The sequence below is a fragment of the Callorhinus ursinus genome, unplaced genomic scaffold (assembly GCF_003265705.2).
Source record: "Callorhinus ursinus isolate GAN/ISIS: 27379988/994484 unplaced genomic scaffold, GSC_fseal_2.0 scaffold6, whole genome shotgun sequence".
In the NCBI taxonomy this organism is placed as follows: domain Eukaryota; kingdom Metazoa; phylum Chordata; class Mammalia; order Carnivora; family Otariidae; genus Callorhinus; species Callorhinus ursinus.
The window spans coordinates 44,726,213-44,753,445 of NW_027397068.1; the positions used below are offsets into that span (position 1 = coordinate 44,726,213).

At 35.1% G+C, this 27,233-nt stretch overlaps 1 protein-coding gene across 3 annotated transcripts in view; it reads right to left on the minus strand.

Moving 5' to 3' along the window:
* The window catches only part of THEMIS (thymocyte selection associated), a 190,698-nt gene that overhangs the window by 19,595 nt on the left and 143,870 nt on the right, over window positions 1–27,233 (minus strand). The window contains exon 5 of one of the 3 annotated variants that reach the window (XM_025865324.2): window positions 1,671–3,988. The exons of the other annotated variants lie outside the window; for them this stretch is intronic. Within the exon in view, the coding sequence (XP_025721109.1) occupies window positions 3,980–3,988 (9 nt within the window). The 3' untranslated portion in view covers window positions 1,671–3,979. Of the gene's footprint in view, window positions 1–1,670; window positions 3,989–27,233 lie in introns of those variants that run through there. 3 annotated transcript variants of the gene reach the window in all.

A 27,233-nucleotide genomic window follows, 5' to 3' on the forward strand; every position in this document is an offset into this window, starting at 1 on the left:
TTTGGGAAGAAATTTCCCATTAAGTAACTTTCTTCCTCAGAATTAAATTACACTTAAGAACAGTATTAACAGTAATTCAGAAACTATACATTAAAATAAATAAATGAAGTTCCAAATCCAGTCATAAGAAACACATGTTTGCGTATTCAAATTATCATTCCAGGAGAACATGTAATCCTCTATGCCATCTGTCTTTTAGTGTGTGTGTGTGTGTGTGTGTGTGTGTGTGTGTGTGTGTGTGTGTGTTTTCTCTTTTGTTTGTTACATGGTTGAATCACCATAAATAATTCAGAAGGTTATTAAGTGGTTTAAAAAACCTAATAAATTTCTCATTGTGCATTATAAAGACCCAATTAAATGGAAGCAAATGTTTGGTTTTTCTGAGGAAAATATTTAAACAAGCAAGAATCTAAACTGAAAAATAATTTGAAGTTGATCATCTGCATAAACAGTCCTCCCTTTCAGACAATAATCTGAGGTTTCATCAAATCATCCATCTATACCAATAACCTGCCTTTTATGCAGAATATGTTCTTTATACAACCTGCAAGAGAGTCCCTTTGAGCTTGTTCCACCCAATCCCCACAAAACATCTTTGACACCTTTCCTGTCCCTTGCAGCCTTAGGGGCTTTGCCCAGCGCTGTGGTTGGCAGGCCTCAATTCATCAGCCCATCAGAAGCCCACTACCATCTCTCCCACTCGTCCCAGAGTTCCAGGCTGTGGTCCTCCTGTGGGAGACGCTTTGCTGTATCCCTTACCTCTTCAGTAAGGGCTTTCCCCCCTCAACCATGCACACCTTCTTCAAATGGGACCATGCTGGCTGGACTCTGAGCTGGCAGCTAACTGGGGACCTCAGCAATAACAGGTGCTTACATGTGGCTTGACACTTAAGACACTCTTGGCCCAGTTGTAGTGAACAAGAGGGACAGATACCTCTCTCCCCTGCTGCAAGTATCACCAGAAGTTCAGGACATTGAAGAGTTGGGGTTTTCTATCTGCCCCGCCCTTTCCCTTGGATCAGAGAAGAGGCAATTGGTCCATGAAAAAGAAATATGCCTGTATCTGCTTCCCTAGTTGTTCTGATTAAAAAAAAAAAAAAAGACAGCTTTCCATCTCAGCCCTTCAAGAACTTCTTCTACCTGCTGAACTTACTGGGACCAGATCCAAGAAAACAAATCCCTCCCTGCTGGAACTATTAGAGATTTCATCAGGCATCATATATCAAAGATTGTACTATGCTCTCTGGGAAAGAAATCATTTATTGTTAAGACTCTTTTAAACCTTCATTTTCAAAGACACTTTTCCAGAACATATTATGTATTAAAGAATTATAAGTGTGCATATATTTCAGTTGCTTCTTCCTCCATCTTTCCTGCTGAAAACAGGGAACTAGACAATTTGACATCTAGAAGTCCAGCATCCTGATTTGATGTTGATTTGACCACCCTCTTGGGAAAAAGCAAATCCTAGCTCATGGGAGCAGGTGGAACTCAATATAATCACACACTTTGTCTGATTTAAACAAGTTTAAGAATTTTTCTTTAGAGTACTCAGGGTAAAGAACCTCTTCACACCCTTTTGTCAAGCTCAATTCAATCTGCTTCTTGCTATTCTAATCTTCTATAAATTTAGCCAAAAATGAAACGGACACTTGAAGCAAGGCTTAACCAATATATCTTTATTTGAAAATGAGGCCAGAAGAGACAGCTAATCTGTACATTTGTAAATCTTAAGGAGATAAATGAGAAGTCCGACTGCCCTCAAGCCCTCAAAGATGTTAGCGATGTCACTCCAGATAATGGACAAGCATGCCAAAGGGTCTGCTATTTTAGAGAGGCTATGGCAAGTGCATCCCCTACAAAATACCAAGGTCAGCTTACTTATAATGATTCATGGACACTGGAACAATTCTGTATATAAATAAATTCTCTTCTTTCTTCTTATTTTGCCTTTCTGCAAATTGTAAAATTATTAATCCACATGACTATTGTTATAACTTTCATAGCTCCTATTTTAATTGGAAAATCATAACTCTTAGACACTGTGGGGGCAATCTGCGGCCAAAGGACAGGAGAATTAGTCTTGGTTTGAGTTATAGAAACAGAAATTACAGTAGAATGAAGTATGTGACATGTTTTTTGTTTAGATTAGTTTTTCATGAAATTAGTTTTTAATCAGTAGACATACGAAGAGCATTTGAAAAGTGTCCAGCAGAACAACACTTGCTGCAGATGGCAGATGGGAACTGCAGTGTACCATATAATAGCTCTGTATCTAGGAAGAGTATTCTAAATTCATTTCTTAAAAATTACATTTGAAATCATTTTAACCTTCTGGGTATGAAAACACAGCCTTCCATATATGTCTCTGAAAGGTATCTATCCTGGCAACCTGATGTAAAACACTGGCACATTATTATTTGAGCTAGAAATGATTGTGATGAGTATGATTAATCCCACTCTTTCTTTAAGTATTCCCATTATATGAAATGTTAAATGGCATGTGTGCCACTGAAGTGTTGCTAAAATGTAAAAATCTCATGCTGTTATGAACAGGTGTCTAACACAGGATGTAGTCCTTGAAGGTTGCTTCCCACTTCTTCACCTCAACTCAAGCTTGGCAACATTTCCTCAAAACTTCCCATGAAGGCTGCCCTTCTGACTTCTTCCAAATCAGACACCCTATTCCCCATGCCTTTTGTCAAGCACTGCCTGGCACTACCATTTCACACCTTCTCTAAATTTCTACAGAACCCTGGCCTGCGGGACTCGATTCCAGGACTCCAGGATCATGACCTGAGCTGAAGGCAGTCGCTTAACCAACTGAGCCACCCTGGTGCCCCGAAAAATAAATCTTAATATTAGCACATCTTTAATTTGGGGGAAAATTATTTGTCATAAGACAATCAGCAAATCTTTAAATGGTACAAAAGAGTACCACAGTTATTCCTCATCTCACAAAGTATCATGAGGATCCTACTATATTTTATACTTTTGTTTCTATAAATTAACCTCATATTTACAACATCGTTCAGAACTTTGTAAACTTCTGGCTACGATTTCTTTGCTTTAGTAACTTGCCTATAATGACACCTAGCATACATTTCATAGGTGGAGTCATGTCGTTAATCCCCCTTTAGAATCACTTTTTAAAAGTCTGGACAGCACCGTTGCTCTACCAGTACAACCAGTAGCTGCCCTGACTCGGTTCATCCAGAAGGCGACGCTTGTGCTCAAGAGGTCATTAAGGGATAGAAGAGTGGTTTCTCCAATGCACTAAAAAAATACTTCATGGATTTTATTATTGAAGCATAATCTAGCAAAGACAGTAAACACATATGTTGGGAAAAAAACCGAGCTCTCATGCAACTTTGCAGAAAATCTCCCTTACAGAGTCATTTGTTCATACAAATAATTGTAACAGCTAACATTTATTTTGTGCTCACTAAGTGCCAGGTACCATTTTATGCCTGTTATATATATGAGCTCATTGAATTCTTCAGCATTTCTTTCCCAAGCACCTTCCAAGAGTATTTTCAGAAAAAGAAATGTTTTTGTTTTTCACCATATTGCTTCTTTGTATTATTTTAGCCATTTTTAGGAAGGACTGGTACACTTAATAGTATGTAGTTTTTTTTTCTTTATCTCTATTTAAAAAACTAAAAAGAGTTGAACATTAATTTGAGTGAGGTTTAAATGTAATGAGGTACTGGATTGGTTATAACATAATTATAAACAGCAATGAAAAAGTGTACATAATTGTCTTCATATTCTTTTTGCTTAGTTTGAAAATATATTGTTAATCGTGAAGGCTTCATTTTCCTAGTTGCTAGCATCACATAACACAGTATAAACTATGGTGAAATTCACCGTCACTGAGAGTATTTGTAAATCTTCATTCAATTGTCTTAAAAATTTCAAATTTTTGGCTGACATCTTGATGGGTGTGATTAGTTCATCTTCTTGTACTTTTTTCCTCCTAATGTGGCTGATGGAGAAATATGAGAAGTATGAAAATAGTCAGTTCTACTTTTTTTTATCACTGTTGCCTTTTGCTCATATTATAAATATAATATTTTAATAAATTTATCTTCTGAAGTATGTAGTACTTTTAGAAAAAGGCACAATGATAGTGCAATGACTTGATACACATTGAATGCATCTATGTAACTACTACCCAGATCTGGACATAGAATATTAATAGGCTCCCACCAGCTCCATCATACCTTAGCCCATCACATTTCCAACCCATCTTCCCCAAAGCTAACCAGTATCCTGACTTCTAATATCATAGATTAGATTTCTCTCTGGTTTGGAAGTATTATATAGTTTAAATCATAGAGTATATTCTCTTTTGTGTCTGGCTTCTTTCTTTTTATCCCTAATGTCAGAGTATTCCATTGTATGATTACACCAAAATTTATTTATCTGCTCTACTACTGAAGAACATTTGAGTTTTTTCCAATTTTTAGCTGTTATAAAAAACGCTGCCATGAATATTTCTATACATGTCTTTCTGTACACATATGTACACATTTTTTTCACATACGCATATGCTTCTGTAAGCATTTAATTGTTGGGTCATAGCGGGTATGTATACCTGGCTATAGGAGACTCCACAAAGTGGTTTTCCAGAATATATTCTCACCGGGAGTACACAAACTTCCAGTTTCTCCACAATCTTGCTATGATTTGGTACTGTCAGTCTTTTTACTTAATCATTCTATGATTCTATAGTATTACCTCATCATGGTTTCCATTTACATTTCCTAGATGACAAGATTAAATAGTTTTTCAATGTTTTATGGGTCATTGTGAGACACCAATTTTGTGAAGTAACTATCCAAGTATTTTGCCCATTTTCTTTATTGTGCTGTCTGTATTTTTGTCATTGATTGGTAAAAGTTCTTTACGTATTTGAATACAAGTCCTTTTTAATACCCTTTATCTGTTCTGCAAATAAGCCTCCTCACTTTGTAGCTTACTTTTTCACCCTCTTAATGGTGTCTTTAATAGTATAATCTTTAATTGATGGGGCTTTTAGTATTTTTTAAAAATACTTGTCCATTTTGTCAGATTCAATTTTGCTTAAAGTAGAAAATACAATTTGCAAACAACTTGACCAGGCTCATTGAATCTACAGCATAGTGCAATACTCTCAAATGGAGGGTGCTTAGTCAGGGTCCCATTCTCAGAGATACTCACTCTCTGGAAACAAAAATAAGATCCAGTGGCCAGAACTGTTCTATATTTTGAGGTAACAATGATCATCAACAGCTTCTAACTTTATTTTTAAAAACAAACAACAACAAAAAACAACCAGATGCTGTGTATCTCCTGATAGAAAATACAGAGCACTCATTATAGAGTAGTTTTCCCAGAAATTCAAACCTCAATCTATCACGCTTCAAAATTTAACTATCAATTCACAGGAAAACAAGTCAGAAGGATATCTCAGTAGAAAGCAACTCACAAGCAAAACAACTCTAGAATGTATGACATAAAAAATATATATTTTCTAGAATATCTGGCATGTGATAGACCAGGAAAGAAACTGATAGACAAAAATCTTATGTGAAGTATGAGGAACTGAGGAATAGAAGGTGTCTGGAAAACAGCAAAGTGCACTAAAACATAACAGTCCAGTTTCTATACAAGTTGCTCTAAATAGCTTGCAAAAGAAGAACCATTTCCACTCCTCCTCACTGGCAACCACAATCAGCAGAATTCATGTTTTGGGAAACTCTATAGAAGGAAGCCAGTTTCTCCAACAAATATGAAAAAAATAGGAAGAATTCCATACATTAAAAGAGACTTAAAACGTGTCATTCAACTGCAATGTGTGTACCTTACTTAGATCCTGATTCAAACTGTAAGAAGATATTTATGAGACAACCAGGCAAATCTGAATTCTAACATGATATGTGATATCCTTAAGGAATTACTGCTAATGTTTTCAGGTATGATAACTATATTGTTTGTTTTAAGAATCCCTACCTTTCAGAGGTATCCAATGAATTATTTCCTCATAAAATTAAATTAAATGATGTCTGCTTCTGTCTTCTCCCCAAAATATCCAGTGGGGCTGAATAGTGAGGGATATAGGTAGAATAAAATTAGTCTTGAGTTGATAGTTGATGAAGCTGGGTGCTGGATGTCTGGAGGTTCATTATGCTATTCTACCTTTGTATGTACTCGAAATTTTTCAGGATAAAAAGTTAAAAAATAGCTTGGCCTGACTATAGATCAAGACAATAGCAGACTTATGTACAATGTGAGGACACATAAAAAATATACTGTATTGTAGAGATTAGGCTATAGTTTCTTAAGTCATCTCATCTGCCTCAAATTGGAGTTGGTGGTTAGCACTGACTTGGCTAGGATGACATAACTGGATCCCTTACACTCTCAGAGGAGCATTTCAGAGACTTGACTCTACTTCTCCAGAAGCTACACAGGAAGCTTCAGTCTGGACAATGGTGCAGGGAGTTGGGGAGGGGAGGGGGTCAGGGAGTAAGGCTGCAAGCTAACAGCAGGGCTGAAAGGCCTGGAAGGATTTGCTGGTGGACAATAACACAGACCAGATCCTCTCATGTGGCCAAACTCACCATTCAACATGGCATTTGCTTTTGGTTAACTATAGGGAATAAAGAGAGAAAATGGTTGGGTCCAGGTGTCTTTCCCATCTATACCTGAAATTCTCACTTTATAAAAAACCAAGAATTTAGGTCTATCTCTTGATATTTTAGTAGTAGTGCATGTCTAAAGTAATGTATTGAGAAGAAATTAATTTTATTAAATGTAATTTGTATATTGAGCAGAGAGATTTTAAATTCATACTTAGAAAATACTGAATATGAAGTGTCATTCACAAACACACACAGACACAAATGTGTATATACATACCATTTAAAATTCTACAGAAAATACTTCAACTCACTCCCACGTTACTTTGAAAAGAGAGAAATTCAGTAGACAGTAAATCGATGATAAGGGGTATTTAAGAGCTGAGCATTTATCGATATAACACTAAAATCTAGCCTCAGGATCATCTAAGCACTCTAAATACATTAAAATCTCTACACAAATATGTGTGCAATCTGTCATTATCGTTTGCCAAATTAAAACTCAGCTGACAGAGAAACTATAAGAGTCAAAGCTGAGAAATGAAACTCAAGTACTAAAGGATTAAACAATATCGTCCAATGCAAACCAGACTAGAGTCTAGGCTAAAGGCTCATTGTTTTCAGACCTATGTCCAGATTCTTTTTCTTACTTGCCATTTTATTCATTTCTCTATATTTTTGATCTCCCACAGTCGTCAGAGCTGTGTATTACATTGCCTTTACTGAAATTACAGGGTTTATCTCAGTTTCTGAAAACTAGAAAGTGATGAGTGAGGAAAACTGAATAACCAGATAGAAAAAAAAGCACAGTATCTGTCAGTTCCTTCTTTTTTTCACATGTCAGAGAAAAGGTAAAATAACAGAACAAAAACAAGATAACAATGATAATCATATGGTTATTAATTAACACTTGACTCAGGTGGTGTTTGACTTAAAATATCATTTTATTTTGCTTTAAAGGTTAGGCTTTAAACAAATACTTGACAAAGCAACAGGGAGCTTGTGACTGTACTTTAGCAGTAATTTCATTTTCCCACCAGATGGCAGTCTTCCCCGGATCTTTGAAGCTGTCTTCAGAATCCAGTTATTCATTGCTGACAAAACAGTGAGATTTTATCTATGTACTCGGTTTGAATATGGGAAATCTGCCAGGACTCTGTGGCTCCAGGATTAAATGTCTCTTATTTGAAAAGAGACTTCTATGGGCAGAGGTTTTTATTTTTTTTAAGTCATACATATATCTTCGGGACAAAGGCTATTTACATAAACTCCAGGCTTAAGTTGAGCTTCTTGGGATCTCAGTTGGCACTTTTTCTTGATGTTCGGCACCCCAAAAGGCTGGTAAATGCATTAGTGAATATTTCAGAGTATTGTATTTCTTCAAGCAGAGCCAAGTAAGAAGTATTCAAATGCCACCCATATCTCAAGTATTCTCATCTAATCTCAGCTCCTAGAGTATTTACGTAAAACATTTTCATTTTCTTGGCAAGGAGCTATGTAAATACATTCAATTTTACCTTTTTTTATACATATGTCCTTGAGACATTTTGACTAATGCGTTAGGTTTAAGAATTTTACTCTCTAACTACATGTGCACAAATATAAACTAATTCCAGAATAAAAGGCTTATCTCAATGATCAGTGACATTTGCATTCAGGAATTATAAGCAATTGAGAATTCATCTACTCCCTATATTGCTAGAAAGAAACTTGATGCATTTTCAACTTACATGTCTTTAATTTGTATTTGTAACAAATTCATATCCCCAACACAGATCAATATTAGTGGACTACTTTTTCAATACAGGAATTCACACAATGCTAGATACTATCTATACCTTAGATAGGGAGCAGGCTAGGAACATTCTCACAGGGTGCCTGTAGAGGGCAAAAGGTGTAACTTTGGGGAGACTTCTCAGGCAGGGAGAGCATGATGGTGACTCAGGGAGGCACATCTGAGGTGGGACTCTGTCCTTATTACCTTGGCTTTTTCCTACTGGAGGGTAGCAGAAAATGTCATCCCCAAATATGACAACTGTAGGAGTTCAGGACATGCCACCCCAAAAGATGCCTCTTTGGGATACTGATTACTTTGAGCTATAGGCACTGAAAAAAAGCAAATTGCAAGGAGAGACTGTCTCTGAGCTCCTTTTATCTGCCTAGAGACATATCCTCCATCAACCAGAAGACTGACTTATCACAGAAGAGACTAGGTGACATCACACCCAGACGAACTTTGTCACAGATTGCCACACCTCCCACTTATTTTTCTAAAGGCCCATTCATTTTCCTTAAAAATTATTTTTAAAAATCATTCTTCCCTACGAAGCCTGTATCCCCTAACCCCTCTGGCCATTTAGATGGTATTTAACACTAAATTTAAAAGCTACCTCTTTGTGTTACTCAGTTTCTCTGGGTATCTCCCTGGTATACATGAGGTCTACATGTTAGTAAACTTCTGATTTTCTCTTGCTGATTTGTCTTTTATTATACGGGCCTCAACCAAGAACTCAGAAGGGGAGAGGAAAATTTATTTTCCTTCACCTACACGGCTTACACCTATCAGAGAAAGGCACAAGCTAGTGAGCAAAACTAGGGGTAAATTCTACCCTACCCTAGATTCTCATTCTCTCATTCTCGCCTCTCAACCCCACTCCACACAAGGTAGCATGCTGCAGATCTAGAGAATCTAAACTATTTTTCATATTTCATACACATAATATAATGTATAACTTTTGTTAAAAAAAAAAAGTACTCATTACCCGCAACTAAATTCACAGCCATTCACAGAGAACGGGTCTGTAACCCAGTTGCCAACTAATGTAGCATGTGTGGATACAATTATGCATAGAAAAGGGAAATTTTCTATGGATGGGGAATTTGGAACAAAATTATTTAGGTAAACAATGCAACAAGGAGAAGCTGTAGTATTATTCCTGCTAGTTGAAAACAAAGAGTTCTATTTCAAAAGTGAAAAGTCATAGGTTTTTCTTATAAAATTAAGAGTTTTCAATTTAACTTCTTTATTAAAAATTCCTCTGTAACTCCTATTCTGTAGCCCAAAGGATCAATTCCAGACCACTTTCTGTGACCTTTAAGATGAGTCCACAACTCCATTTCATGGCTCCCCTTCTCTGCTTTTGCTTTGTGATTTCCTGAGTAGGCTGTGAGTTTCTTATTTTCAAGTCCGTCCTGCTAGATACTATGCTCCTGGCCATTCTTCTGCTTGCTTACCTTTGGAATTTCCCGTGAGTCCTTGATATATATACGTGATGACTTAATTAATCAATTAAGTAACTCATGGTTAGTTTTTTGTGCTATTTCTGTAAAATTCCAAAACGCCTGGGAAATATATGCCTGTTCATTTTCCCCTGGAAAGCCCGAGAAAACCTGTGTGTTGTATGAGTTCCCTAGGGTTCCCTACTACAAGCTGGGTGGCTTACAGCGGCAGAAATCTCTTCTCGAAAAGTGCTGGAGGTCCAGAAGTTTAAAATCACAAGGTGTCAGCAGGGCCAGGTCAGAGGCTCTGGGGGAGAAACCCTTTTTGCCTCTTCCAACTTCTGGCTGTTGACATTCTATGGCGTTCCTTGGCTCCTGGCCACACTACTCCAATCTCTGCCTCCATCTTCACATTGTCTTCTCAATGCTTTTGTGTGACTAAACCCCTTCACCTCCTCTCCTGTAAGATATGCATAAAGGCGTGTAGGGTCCACCAATTCATCCAGGATAAAATCCTCCTCAACCACCTCATTGCCAGAGAAGGAAATATTCATTCTTTTGCCATATAACATGATAGTCAAATTTTCAGGTGATTAAGGTGTAGGCTACTTTCTAAGGGCCACACATAACCCCCCCACCCCCACCCCCGCACCAACCTGAGAGCAAAGAGCTGAGGCTATACAAAGTCCAAACTGGGTTCAGGGTATCTATCACCAACACAGTATTTTCTTCAAGACCTAAACCCAGGCGTTTCTATACCTCTGAAATGGAACCTTTACATACAGTACTCAGGTGGATTGCTAATGTGAAGTGAGCTTTAAATAAACTGACATTTCCTAGAGAACAAAGAGATGCAGGAGACGAAAGTGGAGAAGACTCTGGTGATAAAAGGGTAAATTGGGAGACAGAGCTGCTCTAGGCCCTCTGGCCCCGTGCACTGCACCGGCCAGTGCTGTGAACGTCTGGGGATGGAGACTTCAAATGCATAGAGTCCAGAAAGAATCATTTGGAAGCGAGATCCAAAAGGTGGATAAGAAGCCCACGACGAAAAATTAATTTTCATTTCCCAGAAACAAAGGAGTTGAGAGAGCAAAAGTGAGCAAACTGTGGGGTAAAAATAAATAAAAATTACTTCCAACTACCTCCAAGGGCTCAGAACAAAGGAAGAACCAGCCAGTGGAAAGGCAGAGGTGCTATGTGAAATTCGGAGGGCTTGGGCGGCCTATTCAAATAGCGCCGTAAGCCTCACAGATTGTTCCAAACATGTCAACTAAAATAAGGTTTTATACGAATCTGCAATCTGCCTGCCACTCTGCCAATATTCTTACACTCTGAGATTCCATTATACTAATAGTTAAAAACACAAGGGGTTTTTCCTAGCATTCGCTGAAGGGCTCACATTCCTACCAAGCCGACCAGCCTCAGTTCAAGGCACATTCTGATCAGCTAGTGCCCGTATCGATTTTTTCTGGTGTCATTTCTGTATGCATGGGCCTGTAATATAGGATAGGGTTGCATAAAGAATCGCTGGAGAAGGGATCCCTGGACCTTGAAGCAGAGATTCACCCCTAATTCCTCCAGAGGAAGAAGTATGAAAATAATCAAAGTGGTGGCAATAGGAAACTCATTTTTCCCCCCTGGGCAGGTAGGAATATTTTATCACAATGTACATCTAAAATCATTTAAAATACCCATAAAATGAAGTGCTGGAAACTCAAACATGAAGCAGGGCTCAAAACAGACAATAGAAGAAAAAAGTAAGCACCGTAGTTTTGACTGACTCAGGATTGAAGTTACCAGTCTGTCAACACTGGTTAATGACAGTATCTTGTCAGACAAATACTACTAGTTTGGAAGCCTCTAGTGGATTTGAACATTACTAAAATCTTTATTGGATATAAAGTTCAAACTGTTCATAGTCATAGCCCAGTGAATAAAAAAAAAATAGAACAAAAGTGATTAATTAGGGGATTTTAATCAAACTCAGTTACATAGCCAACCCAATTGATTCTTTTAAAAGAGTCTCTTAATTGATCTAAAACCTCCCAATGTCATTAAAAAACGGTGACCATATGTAAGGCCAGCCCCATTTTGCTGAGTTGCTGCAAACAGAAATGAGATCATAAACAACCTGACCACACTTTTTCTTTTGAAAAATGAAAACAAAGCAAGTATGTAGTTACAAATTGCTGTGGAGAAGGGGATGACTTATTTATTGAAGCAGTCTGTGATGGACATAACATTATTCCTCCAGAGAGCATTTATGAGTTACTAGGACTCCAATATACAAACTATAAACCATTTACTACAATATTTTTTAAGAGAAAAGAAATACAAATTTAGGGGGCATTTATTTTATATATATATATACCTATATATATCTATATCTATAACTATATACCTATATATATCTATATATATATATGTTTTATGTTGCCAGCAAGTGTTCAAAAATCAAAAGCCTTTTTAAAATTTTTGCTCTTGTAATCATGTTTGAAAATATTTCCACTTCTTTTTTCCCCTCATCACATATATACAGATATTTGTATATGTTTGTTTGTCCATACTTGAAAAGTACTTAAATTTTATAGATACCATCTATGAGGAACCAATAAAACCCTACAAATACTGTAACTCTGTAGATAATTCAGTTCTAAATTGGCAAACCTACTATCCAACTTCACTATTTCTCAACAAACATGTAGTTAATAGACACAGAAGGAGCCAAAGATAACAGTGTATAATACATAACTTCTAAACAGATAGGCAAGATTATCCTTTTCTTTAAACTTTGCCAGTAAGTTTTCCTGTGTGTTTTCAGTACTTCTAAGGGTCAAATAATGACCTTCACCTCATTTAATATAAAATTATCATTTTTATTTCCTTTGTGTTTCTTCTGATCTTGACAATAGTTCCTTGAAAGCATTGTTTGCTGTTGCTTATAAAATTTCATTCGCAGTATTATATACTTACAATCAGAGAGGAATACCCCCCTCCCAGGTATGATATGCATTTTATTCCATAATAAAATAAAGATGCACAATGAAGTGAATGAGGAGGATAAGCCAATCATTAAGGAATGATTTCTTAAGGCTTGAAGCATAAAAAATCTAGAGACACAGCAGAAAGTGTTCAGCTAGGAATTTAGAAACTCTTATAACCAGCTTCTCCAATTCCCTAAGTGACTTATGGAAGTCATTTATGTTTACTCTGCTTTTCAGTTAATCCTTTACTATATCAACTAATTCTCATAACAGACCTGCTCATCTAATCTATTTCTTAATCTGAAAAATGGGAATAACAGCTACTGGCTGGCCAAGATAATGGGTCAAGTTTACATGAGGCTGCTCAGGCTAGATAGGAGAAGAAGAAATCATTGGAACTGAGATACTTTCTGTCAGGTGACCCTTGATCCCCAAGCAAATAATAATAACACCAGTGAAAAATGACAAAAAAAATGACTTCCACAGAAAAACTAAGTGAAAACAATTTAAGGAAGGTCTTTGCAGGACAGACACATTACATATGGGAGGGAAGAGGGAAGGGATACGGATCATTGTGAAAAACAGTATGGTGGTTCCTAAAGAAATCAAGCATAGAATTACCATATGAACCAGCAATGCAACTTCTGGATATATATCCAAAAGAATCGAAAGCAGGAACTCAAATACATATTTGTACACCAATGTTCATAGCAGCGTTATTCACAATAGCCCAAAGTGGAAGCAACCCAAGTGTCCATCGACAGGTGAATGGATAAACAAAATGTGGAATATCCGTACAGTGGAATACTGTTTGACCTTGAAAAGGAATAAAATTATGACACATGCTACAGCATGGACAAACCTTGAAGACAGTCTGCTAAATGAAATACTCAGCCAGATACAAAAGGACACAAAAACATTGTATAATTTCACTTATATGAGGTACCTGGAGGTCAAATTCATGCAGACAGAAAGTAGAATGGTGACTGCCAGGTCTGGGAGGATGGGGGAATAGGGAGCCACTGTTTAATGGATACAAAGTTTCATTTTGGGAAGATATAAAAGTTCCAGAGATGGATGGTGGTGATGGTCGTACAACAATGTGAATCCACTTACTGCCATAGAATTTTACACTTAAAATAGATTAAAGTGGTAAATTTATATTGTGTACATTTTCTCACAATGAGGAATATTTCCTCCTGAGTTTTACAAAGCTGATTTATGAAAATGGCTACCATATAGGGAATGAATCATTTTAAAAATAATCTACAAGATATGAAAGGCGAGAGAAAGAAAAAGTGAGCCATTCTCTTGAGGAAGGTCCACATACTTATAAATGGTCCAGGGAGGGCTACAGGCAAGAAGCACCCAGAGGTGACTGTCTGCTCCAGACTAAAATAATGATATCTCAGTTCTGAAGAAAGTTTTACATTACATCCTCTTAATTTCAAGTTTATCACGTGGCTGCTAATCTTCAGAGCACCAAACACTCCACATACGAAGTCTAAGCCTGAGAAAATGTCATCACTCTAAATTTTTCTCCCACCCAAAGCCAAATTAAATGAGAAAGTCGGCTTGGCATTTAGGAATTTGTGGATGTGAATGGAATGAAGGAAGTTCATGTTAGAAATATGCTTGGTGGTTAAGAGGAGTTAAAGAATGAGATATATGGAAAAAGAGTAGAGTGGAATTGTATTGTTCAGAGGGTCAGATATGCAGTCCTTAAATGTAATGGGGATGGAGTATAAAAGGTTTCTTAAGATAGAGTCTCTTAAGGAAAGATGTACTCGTGTTTCTTAGTTGCTATGGTATTAGCTTTGTGGGCAGATGCTGAATTCAAACAAAACTACAGACATCTATCTTATTGTGCCCCAGGCTACTTGACACACATGATGATGAAGATGATGATTAAATCAATTCCTTTCATAAATCTTAGCCCAAATTTTTCAGGTACATAATATATCACAAAAGCAAATCTTGTATTTAGAATAAGTTCTATTGAAAACAATGCATAAATAGTGAAAAGCAAATCTATGTTTTGCAATATTATTTTAGTCAATTCTGTATTATGCCTACAGGTGTTCCCTTAAGTAAAAGAACAACAGCTCACTAGTTTTACTTCCAACAATCTAATATGTTACCCTTTGAAGATTGCTTTTGGCCCAGAAAAAAATAAAGGTAGATAGTAAAGACAAATAACTGAGATTTTGAAATAAAACTTTTATTATATCATTGAAATTGACCAACCCTCCAATATCTGATACAGGTACAATGACCAGAGTTGCCCCTAGAACACTAAATTTTTCATTGCCTGCTCCAGGCAATTATCCTCCAATAAGTTACAGAAGCTGCAAATGTCTTTATTGGGTTTGCCAGAATCATCTGGATTTACTTCAGGAAGTTAAAGAGGGGTTGATCTTTTGGAAATTTCAGTGGAAAGAAAATTTGTCTTTAGTAGTCTCTCTTCTTGCTCATTCTCCCTCCTTCAATTCCCCAAATCCCCTTATTATCTCCATGTTATCCCAGACCCTTCATATTGTATCAAACGTATAATTGAAAAGTATGAGAGGGAAAGACTAACATAAAGAAATAAAACACAATGGTCCTTACATCAGGATGGCTCCTGAGCTTTAGAGATATTTAAACAGAAAACTTTCTTCAACTTCACAAAGAAATCAGCCAAAGTGACCAAAACAGCACTCTTATACATTCTAACTTGGGAGAGCTTAAATTATTCCCTACCTTTATGAAAAGCTATTTGGAAATATGTATCAAGGCCTTTAAGTATTACTACACCCTTGACTGATAATTCTACTTGTGGGAAATATGCCTAAGCAACTAATCTTAAATATAAAATGTTTTATACAGAAAAATTAGAAATAATCATTCAAAAGACAATTAAAAATCCCAAAGTAATGCAGACAAACTAGGGAAACTGTAGTGAAATCAAAAGGTAGATACCGAAAGCCATTTAACAAGAGGATCTATAATGCTTATAAATATCTTTATGCTATAATTCATATGGAAAAAAGCAATTAACAATGCAGGTATATTATAGAAGGCATTTGCATTACAGTATCAAATCATAAGTACCGACTTGTTGGTGTGAACATAATAGATTAGCAATTTACCCTGTGGATTTGGATCCCAATTCTATTTTTTTTAAGATTTTATTTATTTATTTGACAGTGAGAGAGAGAGAGAACACACAAGCAAGGAGAGCAGCAGGCAGAAGGAGAAGCAGGCTCCCCACTCGAGCCCAATGTGGGACTCAATCCCAGGACCCCGGGACCATGACCTGAGCCAAATTCTAATTCAACATATTCAACTATTTTACTTAAAGTTAAAAGTTTTTAATTTATTGTCTAGATCAATAAAAATATTTATATATTTATAAATATGGGTAAAATGGTCAAAGATTGTTCAAACTACTAGAATAAGACCTGAAAGTCTAAAATGCCTAAAGTTAATACCCATACTTAGAACATTGGAACTATTTGTTTCAAGTTCAGTTTCTACCCAGCTATTTCTCCATTTCTTCTTATTCTTTTACCCTCTTCTATTTCCAACAGGTAATATTCTATTAAAAATTACTAAGTTCGGCTATATGTGAGAGAAAACCCAAAATATTAGTGGCTCAATGGAGAGATTGTATTTCTTTTTCACAGAAAAATACAATAGAGGTAGACTATCCAGGGTTGATATGAACTGAACAGTGTCAGGTTTGCAGGCATCTCTCTCTCTCTCTTTTCCTCTCTCTCTCCCTCTCCCTCATTTAACACCCTCAAACTCTTGCTTCCTCCTCAAGGCCACGATCAGTGCTGGAGCTCTAAGTCATCACTGACACTCCAGTGACCACCCCCCATTTTGGAGACACTTTTGGCATTTATGGATACCATTTCATGCTTGTATCTGACCGGTCATAACTTTGTCACAGAACCAACCTAGCTATTAGGAAAAGCTGGGAAATATAGTATTTAAACTGGCAGCCATAACTTAAAAACCAGGGATTCTAGGTTACTAAGGAAGGAGTGCGGAAGAACAATTAGAGAACAATCAGCAATCGGCCACACAGGCCTTACTCCACATTATATTCTCATAGAACCTATCACAGTTGCTTTGCACAAGGCAGATGTACAATGAGTATTTCATTGATAGTATTTTTAAAATTTAATTCAACTGATAGAGATTATTCAGTCACAAATTTGGGAAAAGGATCTAGAAATGCCACTTCTAGTTATTTAATTAAGTAACAAATCAAAGGTGTGCTTAAGAATTTAACAAGATACACTGCTTATTTAAATATTCTCTTCGAGACTAAAAAATGGGAAATAATAAATGACCAACAATATAAAACTGTATGCCCCTAAAACATAATACTATACATGGGAAATGTTGGCTTGATATTAAATTAATTGAAAACAGCTGATTACAAATCAGATTGAGCAGAGAGGAAAAGAAACTGAAAGGAGATTTATCAAAATTATTAAGGTAATTAAGTAGTGAATTATAGGCAATCTTATGTTCATGCTTATCTCTTTTTCAAAATATTTTTCTTATATATGTGGAATCTAAAAAATAAAAAATCATTACTAAGCTCATAGATACAGAGAACAAATTGGTGGTCGTCAGTGTGGGGGTTGGGGGATGGGTGAAATGGGTGAAGGGGGTCAAAAGGTACAACCTTCCAGTTATAAAATACATAACCATAATAATACTGTGTTGCATATTTGAAAGCTGCTAAGAGTAAATCTTAGAAACTCTCATCACAAGAAAAAAATGTGTAACTATGTATGGTGATGGATGTTAGCTAGACTTATTGTCATGATCATGTTACAATACATGCAAATATGAAACCATTATATTGTACACCTGAAACTAATACAATGTTTTTGTCAGTTATACCTCAATATAAAGAAGGAAACAAGGATATTAATCTCAGTTCTGTTACTACTACTATATAACCTTGGGAGCATCACATTTCTCAGATACTTAGTTTTCATGTTAACCAATTATAATATATAATATTTAGAGACTTTACTGAATTAAAATTTGAGATTCGTACTTCAAATTATTTCATAGTGAAAAGCATCTTTGGACTGAAAGGAGATTAAACGTCCATTCTCAGTTCCAGTCCTAATTTCTTATTGATTCTAAGCTAGACAATGTCTTAGGAGCCAATAGCATATCTGTATATGAAGAAATAGGATATGATGGACTCCAAAATCTCATTGAGTTTAATATTCCTGGATTTGTTGACTATGGCCTCTATAACAATTTCATATGTCAGAAATGGCAAAAATTTCCTCACATGTAAAACCTGATCCAGCTCTGAATATATTATGCCTTGTTGAATCTAGAGCTCACTCCAGTGTGAAACTTATTCTTCCTTTATCTGGAAAAGCACATAATTATTCAATCTACACCCCTCACAGTGTGGATAACTTCTCTAAGTCTCCCTTGTTCAAATATGACAAGGGCATAAAAATATATGGTGATTATAAACTGACTGTAAGCCAAGCAATGAATTTGATATTTATTCAAACCCCAGGATTGATGCTCTCTGTGTCAAGTTAATGGGGAAGAAAAGTCTTCATGAAACTAGATATGGAGCACTGCACATTGCAGCTTATTTTGAAAGAAGATTAGAAACAGAAAAGAATGATTCATATTCATAAAAAGGCTTTATCACATTTTCAATTCTCCCTTAGGATTTTTGCCACATGTTCCCTATGCCTTCAGGAGAAGTGGCAACTCTAATGTAGCAGGAAACTTACAGGTGAGTCTGAAATAGATGCTGTGATAGGACCAGAGACTTTTTAGAGAATTTATGAAAAGAGGTTAAGACTCCAATTAAGTAATCGTATTTTGTAAGACCCCGACAAAGCATTACCAGGCCATAGGGTTAAATGTTCCTAGACCTTACTAGATTGAAGATGAAGTTTAAGCCATTTAATAGGCCTCATCTCCTGCACATGTAGCTGAACTGGAAGTTTATTAGAGCATCATACATCATGGAGAACTGCAGCCAGCTCCACTGACCACAATAATACCATGTCATGAGTTTTGCAGAATATAGAGACAGATTTGTAATTTTGAGTAGACCAAGGTATTAATAAAAAAGCACTTTGCTTGATATTTTCTGGGGGCACTAATAAAAAGCCACTCCTAACCTCTATTCATTTCTTTATAAAATGGGGGGCACTGTTTCCTACAGCACTTGAAAACACTTATCAGAAATGTTCTACATAAACCAAGTGTCAGTGTTCTCATTATAATCACTGTTATTCAAGGATATTACCATACTTCTGTCTAGGTCTCAGCCCACAAACTTTATTGGACCCGGGTTGTGATAAGAAAGCTGTCCTCACAAGGAAGAGGAAAAATTACAGATGTCTTTTTCCAACTAATAGCAAGTTCTGATCACCTGCAGTTGGAAAAAATTTTTTTCTCAAGTGGGAGAAAAACAAAGACATATTTTAGTTTCGATATCATTCTTTTGAGGCAGGAATAATTTTTTGTCATAGCCTTGGCCTACATGGAAAGTATCCCTTCATATACACATTTCAAGCACTAATTCTGTTTATCTATGTTTATATATACCTCATATAGTATTTTGTATGGTTAATGTGAAAAGGAAAACACAAAACAACTAATTAATTATAGGCACAATTTCATGAATGCCTGATCACAAATTCTAAACCAGGATGTCAATGCATCATTAATATTAGAGCTGTTCTTCCAGCACGTTTGGATTTGGATTTCCCAACAGTGGCACAAGATACGGCCAAACTAGATCTTTTTATCAGATTTAAGGCAGGAAAAATTTGTTCATTCTAAGACTGACTGGAAAATTACTCATATAATTTTAAGTTAATGGTTAAAATTTATGTAAAAGTTAAAATATTATAAAGAAACTGCTTAATATTCATCTCACATTATTTAACAGCTTTACAAATGTTTAAATTACTTAAATGCTTTACAAATTAAATGCTTTATACAAGCAGTCCCCAACGTGTGAAGGGATTGTATTCCCACACTTGAGTAAAGTGATCTGGAGAATTTTTCCTTAAAAGCATTCTCAAGCATATGCTTAGGCTTTAGGACTTCTTCACAACCATCGCTTTAATGTGGTTGTATTTTTTAAACTGAGATTTAACGCATAATTCTTATGGTGAAATGTGTATGAAGCTGAAACTCAGGATGCTGTGGTCCAGTGATGCTGTTATAGATCCAGATTATTACTGTCTCTCCACTCTGTCATTTTTAGCATGTCAATTTTTCCATCAGCCAATTCCTCCACGGACACAAGACAGCTACCAGCAGCAACTGAACAAAATGCTTCTTAGTTCACATCCACCGAAAGACAGGGAAATCTCTCCCTCGACTAAAGAATATAATGTCCTCTCGCTGGGCAACCTTGCATCATGTGCCCACCTCCAGACCAATAATGGTTTGTTAGGGAAATTGCCTTAACTTAATCATGAAGTAACCCTGGAACTCGGGACAAAGGTTTAAAAAAAGAGGGGGAGTTGTATTAAGAAGAAGGAAGACAGCAGTGTATTATGGGCTTTGGGATTTGGGATGCAGCTTTAGGGATTTGGGAAGAACAGCACTAGAGACAATAAGAACAGTTTTGAGGAAAGAATGATGAATGGTAACAACTGTTCAAATTAGTGAATTCTTTGTAAGTTATCTGTTGACAGTTTAGGGAATATTCATATTTTCTTAATAATATATGTATGTAGAGTCATATTTCCAGAAATTATTGCGACTAATTGGAGAATCTTCAGGCTAAGGATTATCTTAACACTCCATCCCATCTATTCTTTTCAAAAGACCTCCTTAAAAATATCCTCGTTGCTGGTATGGAAGGCATCTTTCCTCTAAAACTGCTGGATCTACAGAACATTACTTCCAGGAACACATAATGCTCCAAAATTATATCTGGCATTAGCATTATGAATTAGACTCAGACAATACAATTTGAGGTTATAGCACATGATAGGCAATGACTCCCTAAATAAAGAAGGCCTAAATACTTTTCAAATTAAATGTTATAAGGAACTGGTTAGTTTGGCTTCTCAGTCTAAGCAAGTTTTGGGTTTATACTGAGAAACCAATGGAGATGGAGATGAGCAAGAATTATGAGGTTTCCAATACAAAGTTTAACATTTCATGTTTTGATTCAAAATATACATTTTTCCATCATCCTACAGAATGCTGGAAAGAACCATGGAGCATAACAAGATACCACTTTTTTTTTTTTTTTTTTTTTTGACAGAGAGAGAGAGACAGCTAGAGAGGGAACACAAGCAGTGGGAGCGGGAGAGGGAGGAGCAGGCTCCTGACTGGGCAGGAACCCGATGTGGGGCTGGATCCCAGGACTCTGGGATCATGACCCGAGCCGAAGGCAGATACTTAACAACTGAGCCACCCAGGAGCCCCGATACCACTTTTTAAAGTTTTTTTTTTTTTTACCTTCGGTATCAATGTAGTATGACTTTAAATTGTGGGTTGTGCAAACATTCTCCACAAAGTAATAGCAGCAAATAAGCAATAGTCTCATCTTACATGTGATGCTTTAGGAATCAATATCCAACACTAACTCATCCAAGTACAAGAAAGGATTCATGGTAGGTAACAAAGGTATGTCCTTAAATAATTCCCTTTTCTTTTTTAAAAAAGGAAAGCTCTATCATCATTGTCTTTTTAAAAAATTAGGCATTTTATTTCAATCCTGTTCAATTTAACTTTCAAGATATCTATATGTAGAACTATCAATATACAGGCAGGTACACATTTGTATGATTTCACAAGAACAGTACAGAGTGCTGTCAGTTTAAAAAAGGGAGTACATAAACATCTCATTAACTTGTAGATCAATGTTACAAATGCAACTATAAAATTATGAACAAATTTTACTATACCTAAGGTTATTACTAACCAATTTCACTTTTTGCAGAAGCACAAAAGTTGAAAACTCTTGTATGACTTTCTCTAACAGAGTACTTCCGTGACCAAATTCAATTTTATTCAAGATGATTGTGTGCCCATTACCCCTACTGGCTACTTTTGACAAGATGATTATAAAAACAAAGAGGTAAGAATGATCAACATACAAAACATTTCAGAAAGCATTCGGGAATTTTTAAATGAAGCTTTTGGCTTTTTCCCCTGACTCTTCTGTCATTCAACTGCATCCTCTGGTATTTTTTACTAATTATTAATTATTTCCTAATATGACAGCTACTTTATTTAGCTGAAGAAATAAAGCTTAGAATGATAGTGTATTTTCTAGTATTTTAATATGCTAGTCGAGTTAATTTCAAAAGTGAGTTTCATCAAAGTGGTTCATTGTTTAGCTTTTATGAGGGAACAGTAATGTCACTTTGAACTCCAAAATGTGCCTGCTCTGCAGCCCAATTATTTCTATCCTAACAGGAAATGCTGTCACAACTAATCTTGGGTTTTTTTCCTGTTAAGTGGACAATATAGAGTGACTTTTTAATTCAGACATTTCTTTATTAGAATGTTTCTGCCAACTTGTGATTTTTGTGGCAATAATAATAATAAAATAGTTTCATAATAAAAAATGGTCACCACCTTATATTAAAAAGGAGGAGGAAATCAAATAATCTGTACAGCAAGTAAAAAAAAAAATTCTATTCAATAACAGAGCTTTCTACCAGAACTTTCTGGGATGACAGAAATGTTAGCTATCTGTGTTATTTACTACATTAGCTACTGGCTACATGTTGCTATTGAGTACTTGAAAGGGGACTGAACTAAGGGACTATATTTTTAATTTTAGCTAATTTAAATTTAAATAGCCCCACATGACTAGTGGCCATATGAGCCATGATCTATGGTATAATAAGTTACTGGTTTCTACAATTATTGTCAGAGTTACTGATATATCTAAGCCTTTGATAATATATATAAATTTATTCTTGAATAGACAAAAATGTACTAAAAATGTGACAATCTCTAAAGGCACTAATATATTTAGGTACTTTATATTTAAGGAGACATCAATTTACTCATCACATAGATTTACACATATATACACACATGCACATATATATGCATGTGTGTATATATATTAGTATCAACTGTATTAGCTTAAATTAGTTAGTTGTGATATCAAGAACCACCAAGTCTTAGTAGGTTACAGCAATATAGGTTTGTTTCTTACTCCTGCTTTTCAGGATTCAGCTGTAACTAGGCTCTGGGACCAAGCTAAAGGAGTGGCTACTATCAAGGAATGACCAAATTCTTGGCAGAGAGAAGAGAACAATGGTGGAACCAAGTACAGACTCTCAAAGCTTTTGTTTAGAAGTGGCATATGTCACCCATGTCACATTTTATCAGCCAAGTCAAGACACATGGATAAGTCTGATATGAGTGGTGCTGAGAATATTATCTTCCTTCAGAAATAACCTGGTAGAGAACAATCTAATAGAGAAGGGCAGGAAATATCTTGACAATAATATAATTTATTTTCTATAGATACATATATATATATATAGATAGACCACAAATATGTATGTGTATTCATATATACTTACACAGCTTCATTACAAAAGATATTTGAATCATATATATGTATATATATACATATATATAACAATTATATATAAAACCAATGGAATACAAAAAAAAGAATTGAGAATACAAGAAAGATAAGATATAGTCAAAAAAGAGGGAGTATATTAATATCAGATCATAGGTCCTTTACAATTGATAGAGTTGGATTGTAAAATGGATTCTGAACTTTCTAGTATACCAAAAGAGGGATACATAAATTCTTACATTTATATTAACCATAAGACAAAAATAAATCAATTTCCTAGAGAAATACAGCCTTTATTGTTAAAACAGTTTACGAAAACACTGTGATAATGAAAAAAATTACCTCAGAATAAATATATATTATAAATATATACCACTACAGTAAATAAATAAAACTATTCAGTGGATATTTACTGAAAAAAATAAAGAGGAATGTCAAGTTTCCTAGAACAGTAATATAAAAAGTCACTTAATGCATAATGTTAAAGCTCAATAAAATAAAATACCTTTTATAAGAAGGCAAATATATAAATATTTATGTTACTTGAAAGAAGAAGTTTAGAGAATATAGAAGAATGAATGGACAAGATCATTTATGTAAGAAAGAATTAGATCCTTTCATGTAAAAAGAAACTGGTTTTTTATTGGTTAAGTAACATCAGAATTATAATAAAAGTTTACAAGAATTTTTAATCGAAATTGTATACTTTAAAGTGGATACTTACGTAGTTAGTACAGTTCTATGCATGTTTTAAGGACTTATAAAATACCTAGCTAACAAAAGAATTCAATGCTAGAGATGCCAAGAAGTCTCAAAAGAAATATACTAAAGGACTGAAGTCATATTAGATATTCCCTTTTAAAATATCTATGTGTTACATACAGAAATTGGTTATATTTTCGGAATTTAGTAATTTCCTAAACTAAAAAAGGAGTTTAATATATAAATAATAAATTTTTGTTAAACTATAAATAATTACAAATAAGAAATTATACTTATTTATACTATAGTTATTCATAATAAATAATTTATATATTAAAGTATGAATTTATATAGGGGAATTAAATGCATACTAAAGGGCTAGAGTGAGGGTTATGATGAGGGTTACAGAATTAGAGATGACTTCCTTTAGCTTAGTTCATTCTCTCTTTATACAGATCTGCATTATCCAATATGTAACTACTAGATCCATGTGGCTACTGAGTGCTTTGTTGCCACTATGAACTGAGATGTGTAAGTGTAAGATACACACTACCTTTTTTTTTTCCATCGGGGCTACATTTTTTTTTAATTAAAGAAGTTTTTAACTTAAAAAAATGTAAATATCTCATTAGTAATTTTATACTGATTACATATAAATCAATGAAATTGTTAATATTTTGTAAGTAACAGACTAAAGTATATAAATCAAATTCATTTCACCTGTTTTTTGTTCTTTTTTTGATATGGTTACTAGGAAACTTAAAATTGCATATGTGACTAATGTTTGTGGTTTATATTACAGTACTATCGGATAGATAATTCTGAGAGGAGACACGATAGACCAATCTTACACATTCCTGAATGCTGGTTCAATTTAGATTTAATTAAGAAAGAGATAAATGAGAGCACAGAAGTATCTATCACCAGTCTAGAAAGACACAGAAAAGGGTGCAACATAATCTGTATCCTAAGATTGGTTGATCAAGGCCTTAATTATTGATAACATTTACTGAGTGCTTACTAAGTACCTGATATAATACATACTTTATCCCATTTAATACTCATAAAACTCCTATGAGGTAAAGATTAAATCAGGACCAAAGGCATTTGCTGTATATTTTTCCACAGTCATTTGCCAAAAATTAGTTTGTCTTTTGTATTTAGCTAAAGGCTGCAAACTTGGGGCTCTTATATTTCAGTAGCTGTCCTTTAGTTTTGAGAAAGAATTAATAGTAAAGAAATGTTAAAACATTAAAAAGTAAAGGCGGTTATGAAATGTATGTATGCAGAAGAATCCTGTGATCAACAAGATTAAAATATAAAGTAAACTGATTATTAAATATAGAGAGAGAGATCATAGCCTCAGAGAGGGACTAAATGGAACTAGTCTATTGACACCTTCCCTTATCTGCACCTTGACTTTTTAAGACCCTATTTCCTAAACTAATGCACTTGGTTAAGATCTAGGCAGGTCCCAAGGAGGGCTGTTGCATGCTGGCCTTAATTGAAGACAGTGACAATCACTGGTAATCACACTGTGATTCAGAAACAGATTGTGTATTTGTCTTACTCTTTGCATTCTCTCATTACATCTATGAGTATCTGTATTTTCTCACTTCTTATTTAAAATCTCCAGAAGTTGTTCCAATTCTGCTTTTCCTGAAGAGATTAGTATAAAGGTTATTTTTGTTTTGCTCTCTCTTCTTCATTATCACAAAATCAGACCCCCCCCCCAAATGCAGTAGGAGTTTATATTATGTTTTGTTCTAAAATCTCCATTTGTATGGGCCACCACAATGGAAACCTCATTAACTGTGAATTTTAAAGCTTCATGTAAACTACAAGTGTCTCATAAATCTAATCCTGTTATAGGAGACCCTTGCACTCTTAAGGGATACCCCCTGAGACTTTCAAGAATTCTCAAAGTCAAGAGTACTATGATAACACATAATTTCTTCCTTAACATTCAATAATGCAGAATGAAAAAAAAAAGTGGATCTCTTCAGACTCTTAATGGTTCTACAAACATAAGGCCAAAATCATGTATAAAGCTATTTGAGAGATAAGAATTATTATTGTTAATATGAGAATTCCAAAAAATGTGTAATCATCATCCAATGAGCCCATTGGATTTAGCCCTTCTAATGACTGCTTATGTCTTTGTGATGCCCACCAGGAATTCCGTAAGTGAATTTCACACATTCCATGTAGCTTTTCTGTTTGTCTGATGCAATAACCAACAGATTTATTGAATGCAACATGAACCATGAATCAAAGTTTGGAAATCTTTGTTTTAAAAAATGTTTAATGATACTATTGGTAAAAATAGTTGATTATTAGACATCTATTCAGCCCCTTTTCTATTCTACTTCAAGAAATAAGAGAATTTCCTTCCTCAGGTAAGTAAAAATGTAAAATAGCTCCAATATAACAGCTCCAATATAACAACTGATGAGTTCTTTCTTAATGGCTTATGATAGAACCTCCAAATGTTCACAAATACATCTCCCCTTTCCTCTTATCATCTCTTTCTCTGAACTACAGCACACAAATGCACACAAACACACAATTCACTCTATTTAGTTCTGAGTCTAGGTATTTAAACATTTTTCCATTCATACAGATTATAAATTGGTAGAATATAATGTTTCTTTCGCTTAATTAGAGAAGTACACTTGCAGAGCAAAATAAATGTTAACTAACATTATTTGTATTCCAGGGATTCATTGTCCATCCCTTCTAACTAACTTAAATGCCATGCTGTGTTTTCTGGATTCGTTAACAACTCCAGGCACATTTCCCTCCACTTGCCTCCGTCAACCCAGCAAGCTGTTCCTTCTGACTTCAAAGTGTGAATATTTTTGCCTCATCATCAGTTTTGTAGTCTGAAGGGAGAGTTGGCTTACCTAAAAAGAAACCATACTTTCCAATGAAAACAATAGAATAGGGATGCTAATTACCACTTCCTTTTAAAATATATATGCCTTTTCCTCCAAAAAGAAAAAGACAAAGGAAATTTCTTTTGTAAAAGAGAAAAGGCAAAGTGTAAAAGAGATCTCCAAACAGTATTAATTGTATTTTTAAAATTCAGGGTATTAAAATCACAACACAATTATCAGCTGAATT